The 16,625-nt window shown below is 41.9% G+C and overlaps 1 protein-coding gene across 2 annotated transcripts in view; it reads right to left on the bottom strand.

The window, feature by feature from the left end:
* SND1 (staphylococcal nuclease and tudor domain containing 1) overlaps positions 1 to 16,625 on the bottom strand; it is a 423,895-nt gene that overhangs the window by 258,734 nt on the left and 148,536 nt on the right. For both annotated transcript variants that reach the window (XM_049642985.1, XM_049642986.1), the window contains one exon: positions 13,258 to 13,347. In XM_049642985.1, the coding sequence (XP_049498942.1) occupies positions 13,258 to 13,347 (90 nt within the window). The remainder of the gene's footprint in view (positions 1 to 13,257; positions 13,348 to 16,625) is intronic.

The following is a 16,625-nucleotide window of genomic DNA, read 5'->3' as shown; positions in this document are numbered from 1 at the left end:
AGGAAACAAACACCAGCTCTCAAAAGGGAGAAAATCATTTGAAGACATAGGTCCTAAAAAAGGAGAAAAGAGGCCCTTGCCCCACTGGTAAACCAGACTGTAACCCGAACCATAACCATTCAGACCCAACATTTCAGATGAAAAGACATAAAAGATGCTCTAACTATAACTCAGTCACATAAGCACAAACAGGAAAAGAATGAATTCAATTTCCTAGCCTTCTCTTGAGGAGGGAGAGAGCTGGTGGGTAAAAGCTAATTAGAGCTGCTTCATAGAGGCGGTAGGTAAAGATTTATATGGCAGCTCGCCAACAGTCTCCTGACATTCACTGCTCTTAGTATAAAGAATCACCCAGTGGTCACAAGACTCAGGTGTGTGTGTCTTACACACATAACCTCCTTAATCTTATCATTTTGTCTACCACAGGTATTCACATTCATTGATATTTAAAATAAACCTTTGGTAGCAAAAGATGAAACTTACAGAAATATAAAAGCATCAGGTAGGTCAATCAGTGCTAACGGGACAAAAAAAAAATCTTCACTACTGGGTTTAGGAACAGATCTTTGGGATTGGCAGTTCGCTCCCCTTTCACGATAAGGAAACTAAGAGCTAATATAAAAGAACGCATCCAAGGTCATGGAGTCAGGATAAGATGCACTTCAGGTCTGGGGCTCCAGGTGCCCAAGCTTTTCTACCTTCAGCCCACCCTGTGAAGTGAAGCCAGCTCAGGCCATGGAAATCTGCCAGCTTCTCTGTGGTGCTCCCCCGCCCCAGAGTCTCTACTAGGAAAAATACACATTTATCAGTAAATGTGGTTATACCAGAGTCTTACTACGATGACTAATTGAGCCTTTCTGGATTTTTTTAGTAAGATCATCTTTTTAGAGGATGTATTTTCCATCCATTCCATTCCTTCGCATCTCACAATTTAAGCAAGTAAGGCACACTGAAAGAAAGGAATTCGTGTGTAGCGTAAGAATATGAACATACACAAACTTTAGCTGCCGTGTCTTCCTGCCTCTGAGATGACAGAAATGTCCTACCTCTTCACTGTAATGTGGGCTGATAAGCTGTAGAAAAGGCTGGAGGCCTGCTTTTCAGATACTAGTTTGTATTTCCATCCCGAGGAACTTAAAACAGTTTCTTTCTGTCCTGTCCAAAAGTTACTCCTCATACAGCTCTGCTACCGTTCCCTCCCTACACTAGTGCACCTAAGAAATCACAGCTGTCAAAATATCCTGTCCAATTTACAAATGAAGAAACAGAGGCTTTGTGAACACTCAGACCATACACTTAAGATTACATCTCTTAGCTGTTGAGAGTCAATAAAAAAACAAGAACTTCACCAGCTGCCATGTGGTAGGTACCATTTCACCAAAACTTGTTCACCTAATTTCTAACCAGTGATCAAGTCACTTCTGGGATCTTCTTCCTTTCTTTCTTCTAATTCCGTATTTTCTTCCCTTCCCCACTTTTTTTTTTTTTAATTTTTTTTTAAATATAAAGAAGGGCCAGAGGTTTAGAAGTGGCAGAAACCTGGCTTAGCAGGGAGAAGTCAGATGCTCTAACTGGTCTCTCCCTTCTCAGCCCTCTACCATCAGAGTTTGAGCCTGCCAGGCTCCGAGGAGCTGGGCTCAGCAGGAAACTGCCAGGCTAAAAGGTACCCCATATACTGCAGAAATGGCAAAGTGGAGCAAGTCAGCAACTTACTTTCAATTCATTCAAACTATTATTGGAGACTAGGGACATTATGGACCCCAAGTCGGGGAGGATGGGAAGAGCAGCGAGTAGTCAGGGGCCACCAAGTTTTAAAATAATGGAGACTCAAATAAAAAAAATATTAATTTTGCCCACTAAATCCCTGTCAAATCAATTTAAAAGAGAACAAATTACAAATACTGCACACTTTTGACTATGAAGTAAAGTCACAGAAACAGCCCCAGACCAGACCTCTAGCACCCAGGAAGGACTGCTCAGGCAGCAGCACAAAAACGTCAAAGAGCAGCCTGGCAGTGAGGGGCAGGCTGCACTAGGCACCGAGCCAGGTGGGGAGGTGAGTTCACAATCATGATTCATTTCTCTTTTTCAAGAGACAAAACATATACTTATGCTACATATTTTTAATGCCTTTGTCTCTCAGACAACACCATGCCTAGAGTTTCACTGAAGCCAGGCTCAAAGTCTCTCAGGAGGAGGAAATTAAAGAAAGCAGGCGACAAGGAAACCAGCTCCCTGGCTTAGAACTATAATGTGAGCTCTCTGCATCCCTTCTTCGTAGATCTACATATCCCCAACCTTTCTTGTTTTTAAATGTTTAAGTCCAAGTTAGTTAACATATAGCATAACGATTTCAGGAACAGAATTTAGTGATTCATCATTTACATACAATGCCCAGTGCTCATCCCAACAAGTGCCCTCCTTAATGCCCATCGCCCATTTAGCCTGGCCCTCCACCCACTACCCCACCAGCAACCCTCAGTTTGTTCTCCGCATTTAAGAGTCTCTTATGGAGTGTCTGCCTCTCCGTTTTTATCTTATTTTTGCTTCCCTTCTCCCCAATCTTTAAGACCTCCTAGATACAGGACAAATCCAACCTCTTCTGTGAAGACTTGATGGGGATCAAACCAGATTCCCGACGTCAGGGACTGCAAGCTGAACAAAAAGTAAGGTAAACTCTCTGCCCTGTAGGGCTGGGAGAGGGAGGTCAGACTGGGAAAATGCTCCAGGAGAAGTGGGCACAAAAGTATGCAAGGAGGCTGGAGAGCCCAAACTTCACATGGGGAGCCTGGAATACAGGACATTGGGAAGATGCTTAAAGAGAAACAAGTGTGAAGGCAGGAGGGTGTGAAAGGGCTGGGCCGTGTCCACAGAATGGTGAGAAATTCTTTGTGACACACTCTATGAACGTACAATAGGAAGACTGGAAATGGCATTACAGTATTTTATACACAACCGCCTTTGATTTTACGTTCACTTAAGGAATTAGATGTCTTACTGGAGGCATCTGGAGATCCCCAGAGTTTGTGAAAGGATCAGGAGTGTGCATACAGAAGGCAGTCTGACAGTAACATGAAAGTGTGCAAAGACCAGAAGGAGCAGGCCAACCACCTAAGGTGGAGCTGCAATAATTAAATTGAGATATAATATAAGCAGCAAAGAGACTAACAGTCACTGGGAGTACTGTGAAAAGGAGGATTTGAAAAAGATAACCGTGGCAGAATCAGGCGAACTTAGGATAAGGACATCGCAGACTCTAAAGTTCAGGACAACGGACAGGGGAGACATTATTTAAGACCAACAGCAAAGGTAATCAAGACAGTTTGTGGGCAGGGATGAAAAATCATATGGAGGCCATGAGCTACATTTTGGATGTAATAGATGTCACCTATTTACTGGAATCTGTATTTGAGTAACCAGTGGTCAGCAGCTAGAAACGTCTGTAGGAGGAGAAAGAAGTTATGAGTGGAAATATTCACATGCGAGTGTCAGCAGTACATGTGGTAGTGGAAACCTGTAAGTGGATAAGGTCACACAGCAGGTTAAGACCTCTCCTGCTTCTGACAGACAACTATCGTCTGTATAATTCATATTAGTATTAAGCTAATACCGCCAAGAGACACATTTCTGCTATCTCGCCAGTTCTTCAAATATGTTCCTATTCAACTTCACCCATTTTGACGTAATCTTGTCCCAGTTAGACTGTAAGCAACTGGTGACACAGATGATATTTTATTCATCTTGACCTTACCTCCATGAAGGTACCTAATAATCATATGTACCTCTTCTAAAACTCCACGAGAACAGGAGTTTGTAAGGCTCTACCCCAAATGCCTAGAATAAGGTAGGCCACATAGTAGTTGCTCAAAAAAATATCCGGTAAATGAATAAAAATGAATTGATTTCACTAGGCTACCACTCCTGGCCTTCTTAACATATCAAGCAATTAGGCATCACCGAAGTTTCAAGGACTGAGTCCTCAAAGAGAATAAGTCGACTTGACCTTTGTCTTCAGAAGATGACTAACTGCTCATCTGCCCAGCACAGCCCAATCCAAACACTTGTTGAAACCAGAAGAAGAGAAAAGGCAAAGTTGCAGAAAAAAATACCTGGCTCAAAAAGGCCTGGTTGAAGACAAAGCCTGAGATTCCTATCGTTACAGAAAGAAATTCATGCATAGCTCTGCAGGCAAAACGTTAGACATGGTGCTCCAGAATACAGACTTGTAATTATTCCTAATGTCCTATTCATCACCCTTGAATGGGATGAGCATGGTTCATCAAAAGCTATTGCCAGGAATGATTCCTCCCAGAGCACGCCATATTTCAAAATGCTGCTAATTACTGAAGTAGAAGCCACAGAGGCCCTGGCTATGGAAGCCTTCTTAAGTGGACAGCAGCATTCATCCTCCAAGGAAGGGAAACGGGACAAGTGTCAGGATGAGCCTACTGACAAAACTAGAAACGTGCTCTCAAGTATCTCAAGTATCAATTATTCTACAGCAAATGCATAAACCAAGGTAAGTAATGACAAAAGAATAAATGCAAAGATAAAAAAGCAAGACAACACAGGCAGGGAGGGGACGAGAAGTGAAAAGAACATTCAGACCCTTTCCTTTGGATTAATTTTGCAGAGGAGGTCATTACCAAGGTACAAACCCAGGAACGAGAACTCTAACCAAGAGCCAAGTGGTCAGACACATGAAGAAGCTAAACTATTTTCCTTGTGAATATTTCAGGTTTGAAATCAATGTGTTGACAGGGCCATGCTCCTCCTTTGAAGGCTGCAGGGAAGAATCCTCCCTTGCCTCTTCCCAGCTCCTGGTGGCTCCTGGCCATCCTTGGCGTTTCTTGACTCGCAACTACCTCACTTCAATCTCCAACGTCCGCTATCACATGGCTTTCTGTTGGCCTCCGTGTCCCATCCTCTTCTGAAAGGGGCACCAGTCATTGAGTGTAGGGCCCACACAAATCCAATATGATCTCATTTCAACTTCAATTACATCTGCAAGGAACTATTTCCACATAAGATCACATTCTGAGGTTCCAAATGGACATGAACCGGGGTGCAGCAAACTACAGAGCCCACTACACCTATCACCATGAAAATACCAGGAAAGACTGCCCAAGCCAGGAATCCTCATGAAATAACATTGCAACACTTTAGGAATACCTGAAAACTTGCCAGAGAAAAGTTAACTAGCAAGCGAAAACAAGAAGGCAGTTCCAGGTATCAATAAATGAACTTGTTTCAGATAAGAGCAAAAGACTTCACTCAGACTTTAAACACATTAAAACAAGGAGCTTACAACTACACGACCCTAATTATGAAGATATAGTCCAAAAACACCATTTCTATCACCCGGATGTGAGGAGTTGACGAAACCTCCACCTTAGAACCAACAGACACTGTATACACTGCCTTCTTGTACATACGCAGGTTGGTTACACCCTCGGCAAAGAAACATGCAAGTAACCAGAATTATTAGCCTAACTCTCCGAACGTAAAAAACACAAACAAATCAACAAGAGAGGTCACAGAGAAGGAAACCCTGGAAAGTCAGTGCTTAAAAATGGAATTCACCGATTCTCAATGATGTATTATTTTGCAAACACGTACAGGATGTTTTCTTAAGAATTTTTTGTTGTTAGAAAAGTTACATGCACTATCTCTCTATAGGTCCTTTTAAGATGAAACTATTGGAGAAAATAATATTGAGAAAGATAGCAAGAGTCGAGTTCCTTTTCCAGTTGAGTACATCTATACCCCATCCCACTTTATACTCGTCTACAACATGAGATATTCTGTACACTGTCACAGAGCGCAAGTGCAAAAGAATCTAGTCTCTGTAAACCAGGAGGTATAGGACGTTCGAAGATTTGCAATTCAGCACATTTTGTAAGGTTTTTGGCACATAAGGGTTATTTTTAAAGAGGGAAAAAAAGGCTGTCCTCTCCCTACCCCCAAACACAGCTGAGCTGATTCAGCACAAATCTCCCCCTAAAATAAAATCCTAGTTTGCAGAGAATAAGCATGGAAAGTTCCAGCCCCAAGGACGACATTTCAGAAACCTAGCCAAAAAGATCTGGAGTGGGTGGCTTAAGAGAGACTGACCACAAATCATGTTCTAAACAGAACTTTCACCAGAAAACTGTGAGCAACTTGGGAGTCCAGGGAAGAGTCTTTAATAATAAGCAGAACAACATAAGAGTATTACCCAGATCGGAGAATCTCGAGGATTCTGGTAGCTAATGAATCATTTCCCACAGGTGAACATACAGAAATTTCCAGGAATGCAGTTGAAGGTTTTAGTTTTTTTCATTTAACTTAGAGACAGATGCTTTTTGAAGAGGATATTACAATGTACATCATACAAATACCACACTTTCACCAAGAAGCAATGTGCTCAGCTACACACCCTGACGGCCCTGAAAGCGCAGAGGTACTTTTCAAAAGCCGCACATAAAACATTCAAGAACTCATTACTTAAAAGGCATTTAGGTGGCAGCAGGTAGAAAGCTACCTTGCCGAGAACGGCCAAATTTTCAGAAACAGACAACTCTACAGTTTTGTTAATTACTTTCACTAGATAAGTGAGCTAACGAATCAAGGATCATTCCCAAAGTCCATAAGGTAAAGGGCATGTAGATGACCCTTGGTCTCCAATGCATCCTGACACATTGCCTTCATGCCTAGGTGGGAGAAGTCTTACTAGAAAAAAGCAGTCAGAAATTATAAGTCATTCAAGTCATCTCTGGATTTGGTGAATATCTACAGTCATTTATTCAAAAAATTTACAGCCATGTTGATGGTAACAGCTGGCCCAGAGAAGGCAAGGACAAGCAACCTCGTATAAACCTGTCAATTTAAATCACAACTCATTCACAACCTCAGGGCCTATTTTGATCACTAATGTAAAGGACTTTTCCATATCATGAGTGAATCAAATTAATATGAAGTGGAAAATGAGGAGATGACAAAGGAAATGTTTATAAAAACCAAACTAAAATACATCGCAGGTAATTAAGAACAAAAATCCGCTGACTTCCAGCTTTGCACTCAACACAGCTGATTAAGTAACACACTGCAAAAGACAGAACTTAGATGTGTTTTTAAGGAAAAGGATGGCCCTGTTAAATAACAAGCAAGGAGTGAAGGAGTTCCTCCTCAAGAAAGCTCCAGGTCCTTGAAGAGCTTCCAAAAGTTGAGTGAAAAACTGCTTCTGCTAAGGAATGTTCCTCCAGGTACCTTCAGAGATCTGTCCTTGCACAGGGGAAGGAGCACTGAGTGCGCCTCAACTACTCCCTGGCTTTGGGCCAAGATGAAAAAGCAACCTGACCTCTCCTTTCTCCCAGATGCTCCCAAGTCACACCTATGCCAAGAGATCAAAGAGAAAAGGAAATCAAGCCTCAACATTGGCTTAGCAATGTTACCTATGACCTCACATTGTCTGTGTAACCAGCAGAAGAACATGTAATCTGACATAGGTTTCTCCGAAGAACAATTTGATGAAACATCACTTCACAGGGACATCTCAAAGACTAATGAGATCATGTCTAGAGGGCTGAAGGCATTCAAAGGGCTGATCTATGGTGCTCTTATCACCTGCTGAGATCTGTAGACTAGGATCCTACAGCTACAGAAATCAACTTCTTGTAGTATGCCAGGTATGTGTTATATACAAGAACTGATGTTATCCCAAAGAGGACCATGACCCTATGTATCTACATTATTCAGTAACACAACATGGTGGTGGGCCTTTCTAGACCCTTAATTTAGCACAGCAATGAAATGCATAGACACCTAGATAAAACACTTAATTTCTATGAGCTTTAGTTTCTTTACCTGTAAAATTAGGAATGATACATCTTGGGATGGAGTAAAATTAAGTAAATTAAGTAAAATTAAATACTCAGTGCTTACCACAAAGGACAATGAATGACAGCTCTGACCCTGTTAAGCTTGAATGAGCGTTATGTAAAGTGTCCCAAGAAGTCTGTCTAGCTCACAGTACAAATTGGAACAGCATGAAAATCATATGTAAGTATTCACCAAATTGCGAACAAGCCACATCTTCATCTATAGTTGGCATCCTAAGGAAATAAGGCTATTAACAGTAGGTGGGTCACCAACCGGTTCTCAAAGCACATTAACCCAGAAATAGAGGGAAGGTCATTTATATGTAGTATCAACCATTTCCAGGTTGACTCGAGAGTCCTGCCACGAAGAGATAATCTCGTGCCACGTCTTCCACATCTGGCTAACCCTAGGCAAATCAGGTAGGGCCAGTTCCTACCACCCTTAATATATTCACATCTGGATCCACACAGCCTTCATCCCATTGCTCCCATTTTCCCCTAAAGTTAATTAATTTGGAAGAAATTTATTGAGCACCTACTGTGCATCATAAACTGCATGTACTGAGCAAAACAGATGTGGGCCCCAGTTGGCCTAATATAATGAATCTAACAAGAGAGAGATAGTAACAGAGAATCTCTCAAATACATTAAGATGTGAAAAACTGTGAAGAAAATATTAGAAAAGGGGGGTCAACTTTCTCCACAAAGTCAAGTTTAAATTAAATCTGAAGGATAATTGTGAGATTAATAAGGAAGGGGAAAGGAGGACAAAGTGGGTATCCCAAACAGAACAAATTCCAAGTGCAAAAGCCCTGAAGTGAGAGGGAGCATAATGTAGTTCAGAAACCTAATGGAATGCCAGAAAGCGGGCCAGGAGGTGGATCAGAAAAGGGGTAGGAGCTTCTTTCTGGGAAGCAGGATGGAACCACATTATGCAGGACCTAGTAAGCCAAAGGAAGCAATGAGAAGCCAAAGCCTTAGGCAATGGCAGAGCACAATGTTACTGTCATTGGTAAAGCTCCCAGCAGCTGCAGGTGGAGAATGGACTGCAATGGGAAAGAGTGGCTATGGGAAAAGCACTAAAAAAAGTTCCAGGAGCCTCAGTGAGAGGAGATCTAAGACAAGACAGCAGCAGTACAATGGAAGGAAGAGGAAATGCACATATCTACACAGCAGGAGTTGGTGAGGGACTGGAATAAGGGGGTTAAGGAAGAGAGGGTGTCAAAGATGTCTCCAACAGCAACAGAGAGGCATGACTTCCAGAACACGGGAGGAGCCCCAATTTTCTGACAGGATATCACAACTTTGGTTTTGGACATGACGGATTTGAGTCTGGTGGACATGAAGATCGTTTCCAGCTACCCCAAGGAGTTCCATGCCCCCAAAAGTACGAACTTCAGGAAGAAAAGTACAAACTTTCCAAAAGAGAAGAATCATCTAAAGCAGTATGAATTTGAAATAACTCCTGGTATTATTTATATCCCAGTAACTTTCCAAGTGTCTGCATTTATCAAGAAAAATGCTCGATTTTCAGTGGAGATAGGAGAGCCTGGACTGAGCATATAATGCCAGGGCCGAAGCTTCCATGCACTCTTGCTTCTTGCGATTCCATCTCTTCCACCTGTCCATTTTTGACCCCTCCACTGTCCAAACAAGTTACAAGTCTGAATGCAACAGTTCCCATGGTGATGGAAACTGTGCAATTAAGGGACAGGAGTTACAGTGATTTAAAAGTCATCTGTAAATGCTGTATTACATAGACTTAAAATATTTTGAGATTCTACTTTCGAGATTCTATGAGGTGGCTGGGAGAAAATTCCCAGTGAAGATCCCAGTTACCATTACCTTCCTCCACTGAGAACAAAATGACTTAGGCACCCACACTCTTCCTTTCAATAGACTGACCTTCTCTAAGGAAGAAAAATATATATACACAGAAAGACACTGCTCCCGCTGCTAGAAGAAGGCTGCAGCCCTGGTTATTTTTGGAGGACATCATTCTCACCATCTTATACACACCTAGGATATCACACCACAAAACTGAAAGACGTGTGGAAGTTACCATGGATTCCATTTCTCCACTATATTGGGGCCATGAAGAACCCCAGAAGAAAGTAACAAGACAGTTCTTCACCATGCATATTCCTTAGTCAAGATTTCAGTGAAAGCACAGATGGCAGATGGTAAACAGAGGATGGGGAGGGAATTCTACCAGGCAGTATGGCAAGTCAGACAGCTTCTGAAACACTTCCAAGATACACACGTATCCTTCTACGTCTCTCTCATCCAGAGAACACACACACAAACATACACTTTACACAACACATACACACTTTACACATACACAAATGCCCGAGCAGGCAATCATTTTGTGGAAGTTGGAAACTTGACACCACATCCAACCAATACTACTCAAATCTGTGCAATGGGCTGGGGGCGCCTGGGTGGCTCAGTCAGTTAAGCGTCCGACTTTGGCTCAGGTCATGATCTCTTGGTTTGTGAGTTCGAGCCCCACGTCGGGCTCTGTGCTGACAGCTCAGAGCCTGGAGCCTCCTTCGGATTCTGTGTCTCCCCCTCTCTCTGACCCCCCCATGCTCATTCTCTGTCTCTGAATAATAAATAAATGTTTAAAATAATAATAATAAATTTTAAAAAAGAGAGATAATCTAAAAAGAAAAATCTGTGCAATGGGCTGATGGCAGTCAAATTAGTTGCACACTGATTCACATCTCTTGACCTCAGAGCCAGTTAAAAAAAAATTGATAACTTTTGAAAAGGGGAGGCTGTGCTAGATTCTATAAGAAGCAGCATTATTAAACACAACACCACAACAGACTGGCATCTGGAAAAATATGAAAGGCTAATATCCTAGATTCTGGTAACAATCCCACGAGACAGGGGAAGGCAAATAATATTCCTAGTTCACAAGTGATGAAACCAAGGCTCAGAGAGGTGCGTGGTTCCACTAATTAAGGCACTTAGCCAGAATTACACCTTGGGAATGAATTGAAGTGAATTTCCATAACTGAAATAGAGACCACTGAACCCAACAAAGCACCTCAGCAGTTTACCTTCAATCTTATTTCTCTACATTCTAGAAACTCCTCAAAACTGTCATATTATAGACTCTCTGGGATGGTCAAATAATAGTCTGGGCAGAAAAGATGATTTTACCTCCATTATCTTGCTTAAGCTGTGACAGGCTGCCCTAATCAGCTTTCGTGCACAGAGGCACATAGGCACACATGCTCCCTCTCGGTGCCTCTTAATCACCATGTGCCATGCTGAACAGCTGCAGAGGTCTGAAGGGAATTGGCAGAAATGTGCAATGATGTGCTAGCCACCCCCCTGAGGCAGCAACTGCCCTGCCTGCTCCCAGACTCGAGAGTAAACATGGGTGTTCGCTGTCGCAACTGATGGGCCCAGAAGACAGGCAAGAGGTTTCAGGTGGTGAGTCAGGAAAAGCAGTTTGCATCAGGAATGTTCCGGCCCAGCAGAGCTGAGCAGCATCCTACTCCCCACGCTGGGATACGGTATTCATCATTTATACAATGTCACCGTGGGGGACAAAACTTGGGCTCAGCACAAATAGAATCCAATCACTCTTATGCAGAAGAACCAGTAAACAACGCTTCTCCCACCAAGAAGGAACCTAATTGCTTAAGAATTGCCATCATATCTGACACTTGAGGTCGGTCCTTCTATCCACAGACAGAGGTCTTTACAGAGGCCTGGACAGGTTCTGAGAGCAGAACCCTGGGCTAACCTTCTAGGACCACTCAGCATTGGCTGCAATAGCTGTGATCGATGCTCCCAGGGATGAAACAGAATCAGGCAAGGGCACTATTAAAGAAACCAGGTGGATGTCAGAACACACGCCACGCAAACAGCTGCACAGGAATCAAATATGCGCCACCACTCCTTTCGAGATGATTTTGGATGGATTTCAATAGAAATCCACACTTTTGAGGGAATTCCTTGTTTGCCTCTATGCTATTGTTTATGAGCCAGTAAATGAATGATAGGATATACACTTGGTGAAATAGAGATGTCGACATTAGATCAGATAACAGGAGATCTAGAAATTGAAAGAGGCTTAAAGCCATCATTCGCACTACACTTCATGAATGAATACAGCATTCTGTCAAGTTTTATACAATGACAAATGAGCCTATTCTCTGAAGGAACCTGAGGAGATTTAACATTCATTTTAGGAAATCCAGTTTAGTTTCTCTGTTTCAAAATTAGCAATTTCATCTCATGCCAACTTCAAAATCTCTGTTATAATTTATATGTCTAGTGAGTATGGTATACAATAAAAATTGCTTATGTTTATGAAAGACTACTTTGGCACTGGTTCAAAAGCCAGAGCCTTATCAAACCTGTCACATCATTAAAAATCTGCATTTAGGTAAAGAATGCTAATGTGGCATTAATGTGTTAAGGCCAGATATACAGCAGAATGGCCTTATCTTTCTGAAGATATAGGAAAAATCAACCCAAAACAAGGTATTTTCCAGAACAACCCTCACTGAAGCAAAGTACAGAAAAGACAAATCACAGTCTCTCCTTGAACAGATTTCCATCAACTGCCATCAAAGGAACGACGCCATTCATTTCCTTTGTTCATCAAGGACACAGACACCTGCCCAGAATATTGACGGTGGGGAGGGCAGGGAAAATAAGGGAATGCTCAAAGGCTCACTCTCAGCCTCCCAGAATGGCAAGTTCTGCAGCTGGTCACAATTATGCTCTAAGAACACAAGGAAATGCACTCTTAGGGTCTCTGAGCTGTTGCACTAGACTAGAAAGTCAATGTGCTGCACCAAAGGCTTCGCAGGAACTCCTGGGAAACCACACACGACTCCCCTCACACTTGCAGCAGAAGCTCCAGGAAATATGACAAAAGCCGAAGAAGTGGAGGAGGCATATGCACCACAGTTCACTTCAGGAAGCAAGCTCCCAATCCAGGAGAGCCCCTCTTCTCAACAGCTAACCTATCTCTCAGAAGTAAGGGAGGCAGAAAAAAATCGGAAACTTTCCTTCAATAGCATATCCCGCAGCACCGACTTTTAATGGAGGTGGCTGAAGGGAACGAGAGAGCCAAGTAAATGAAGCTCAGGGCAATATGCAATTATTGAAACTGGAATTGAGCCTGGACCCTGGAAAGAGCATGCTGTGAGGGCTTTGGCAATCACACTGCGGTCAGGGCCCCAATTTTCAATTTCTCCCATGGGATACCACTTCCCGATACACAGACACGCCCCTCTTCATATCGAAAGTAATTCCACTTGACTTGGTGGACGAATGTCATGTGCAGGTCTCTGGGATTCCATGACGAGGGCCCAGCTTACGATGATCCCCAACAATTTGCAAATATGTTTCTGTCATCCTTTACCTTTTTCCCAATAAGCTTCTTTCGAAGAAATTCCCGAGCTTCAAACATGTAGGGGATGTCATATAGGGGACGAAGTTTCTTGTTCTTATCCTAAAAGAAAAACAAAGTATCACATCAGGAATGAAAAACAAAAAACAAAAAACAGGCAAATGAACACAGCCAATAAAACCAGACACTGGAATACATCTGAAATATGCTACGTTGGAAATATACTGCCTCCTCATATCACAGATACTAAGTGCTAGATACACCGTAAATAATTAATAAATATTTGGATGAAGTATTTTATAGGGAATAAGATTATCTTTTTCACACGATAGACTCAAAAATAACTAATGGAGGGGCTCCTGGGTGACTCAGCAGGTTAAGCGTCTGACTTCAGCTCAGGTCATGATCTTGTGGTCCATGAGTTCTAGCCCCGCGTGGGGCTCTGTGTTGACACCTCAGAGCTTGGAGCCTGCTTTGGATTCTGTGTCTCCCTCTTCCTCCCTTCCTCTCTCCCTTCCTCCCTCCCTCCCTCCCTCTCTCTCTCTCTCTCTCTCTGCCCCTCCCCTGCTCACACTCTGTCTCTCAAAAATAAACATTAAAAAAAAATTTTTTAATAAATAAATAATAACTAATGGAATGTTTATAGTTACCCAACCTGGAAACAACCTAAGTGGTCATCACCTGTATTAACTGTGGTACAGAAGAAGCTCAGTAAGTATTAGGGCCCTCCAAATATTCATAGATACACTATGAATCTAGTTCCATTATTCTGTAAGCCGTTATTAAGCACCTACCAACCAACAGACCCATACAAAGCTCTCTGTAAATACAGGTTATAATCCTAGATTCAAAATATTTGCAACCTAACAGAGTAACACAAGAAAAGATACGAAATGGCAACACAAAGCAGTTTTGAGTAAGTGCTAAACTGTGATATAGACTAGGGACTAAGTGCTATCAGAGTTCAGGGAAGTGGAAAGAAAGAAGTAATCAGGAAATGTTTCACTGACAAGGTTTCACTGAATTAATGTGAGTTTACAGGGTAAGAAAAAACTAGGAAGAAAATTAGAGTTTAAAAAACAGAACAAGCTAAAGGAGGCAGGAATAAATAGTATTTCAACACAACACTCACATGCATGAATATGGACATACACAATTCTTTCATTATCTCACAGGCCCCAGACTTCTCCCCAAAAGGGTTACTATTCTAAGCACAGAACTTGGGGAATATGAGAGAAAGTTCTAGAGGGACTTGACAGAAGAGGGAATGGGTAGGAAACTGAAGAGATATGAGAAGCATTTTAAGAAATGAATTAACAGAATGGATACAGCGGATAAAAAAAGAATCCAATATTCTAACTCATGGTGACACATACATGGAGTCTAGAAAAGTTTACCTTTTGATGGGGAGAATGGAGGGGTGGAGGATGTTAAAAGAAACAGGGAGATGCTAGCTAGATCACTTGCTATGATTACTTTAATGTCTCTCCCCAGCTAACCCAGAAGTTCCAAAAGAACAGAAATCCCATCCACTTGTTATTCTGTGACCCTAGAGCCAAGTACAGTACCTCCCCTCATACTCAAGTAATGGCTGGATGAACTAAATACAAAAGAAATATGAAAAATGACATATATATATATATATATATAGAGAGAGAGAGAGAGAGAGAGAGGGAGATACACACACACACACACACACCACACAAAACGCAACCAAGCTAGAAGAAGACTATGTACAGATTTCAGAATCTCCTGGACCATTAACACTGGAGGGAAAATTCACAAATAAAGAAGAAAATCAAGGACGAACTCCTGACCCAGAGGTGTGCTGTTGCTTACCATCCTGTACAGTTAGGTAGCTCCCCCGGCCTTACCTTTACCATCTATTACACCTCTGACAAAACAAGATCTCTTTATAATCCATTCCACACTCAAAGAAGCATTCAAATTATTTCTTCTCATAAATAGCCAACTCCTCGTAAATAAAGAATCTTTATCATTTTAATACCCCATATTTAAACTAATCCTAATGATAAGATTGAGGTCAAGGGAACTGAAATAGGTGTTTCCTCCTAGACCCTGATCAAGCTTTGGTGTCCAGAACACATTACTTAAACATTTCAATTCATTGATATCGCCATGATAAACCTCTTATGAGAATACATATAATTTGAGTGCGAGCTTCACATTCGTCATCTAACTGCCTTCTAATTCTTCTGGTTCAAACAACAGTGACCAAAAGGCAGCAGCAGCATTATGGTACTCTTCTTGGAAGTTAAGGAGGCACGTTCAGAAATGAACCCAAGTTTCTATTCCTTCTTGGATGTGTGAGCCTCCACATGCTCTTAACAGGAACATCGATGGCCATACCCTGACCAAAGCCCTGGGGTGTCATGATCACTGCCTAATAAGTGAGGTATGGCCCTGAATATGAAAATCTTTAAAGAAACAGTAACACCGAACTGAACTTTTTCTTACAGGAAAAAGAAAAGGGGAAATGGAATACATGAGAGTTGCCCAGGTAGAGGGAGTTCTGGGTAATACAGGGCAGATATACAGGGTTACAGATATTTTATAAATATCCAGGCAGTCCAATCAAAATTTTGAGTCATGACGGAGGTGCCAAGTATAATATATAAGCCATAAAACAGAGCTTATGATGACACTCAATGATACAGAAAGAATGCTGGCTAGACAGAAGATTCTAGGTGCCAATAATGAACAGGATTTTTCATACAGACAAAATCAATGGTTATCAAAATAAGCCCTCAGGAATGAAGAAGTGCCAGCATATTCATATTTACCACACAATAGAGGACAACCTATTTACAGAGAGTAGCTGTATAATTACACAAGCCTAAGTGAACAATATCTTAAAAAGTGAACTGAACAAAGTATGGACATTTACCTTGCTTAGCCTCATGATCTGTCACAGAACCTGAATGTATGAACCTTACTCTACTTTTTCTGAAACACCAAAGAGATCACAAGGCAGTATCACCTGACTGGAACTCCAAAACAATGAACAAAAGCTAAGAGATACGGTTTTATCAAGAATTCAGATGAAGGTCACGAGATGAGGTACACCTAAATGAATGAAAATGGCTGTCTGGGGGCGCCTGGGTGGCTCAGTCGGTTAAGCATCCAACTCTTTGATTTTGACTCAAGTCATGATCTCACGGTTCAGGAGATCAATCAGGGCTCTGTGCTGACAGCGTGGGGCCTGCTTGAGTTTCTCTCTCTTTCTCTTTCTCTCTCCCCACTTTCCCTGCTCATGGTCTCACTCTCCCTCTCTTGCTCTCAAAATAAATACACAAACATTGTAAGAAAAGCAAGGAAAGGAAAGGAAAGGAAAGGAAAGGAAAGGAAAGGAAAGGAAA

This window comes from Panthera uncia, chromosome A2, assembly GCF_023721935.1.
Source record: "Panthera uncia isolate 11264 chromosome A2, Puncia_PCG_1.0, whole genome shotgun sequence".
NCBI lineage: Eukaryota > Metazoa > Chordata > Mammalia > Carnivora > Felidae > Panthera > Panthera uncia.
This window is presented reverse-complemented; position numbering and strand designations above follow the sequence as displayed.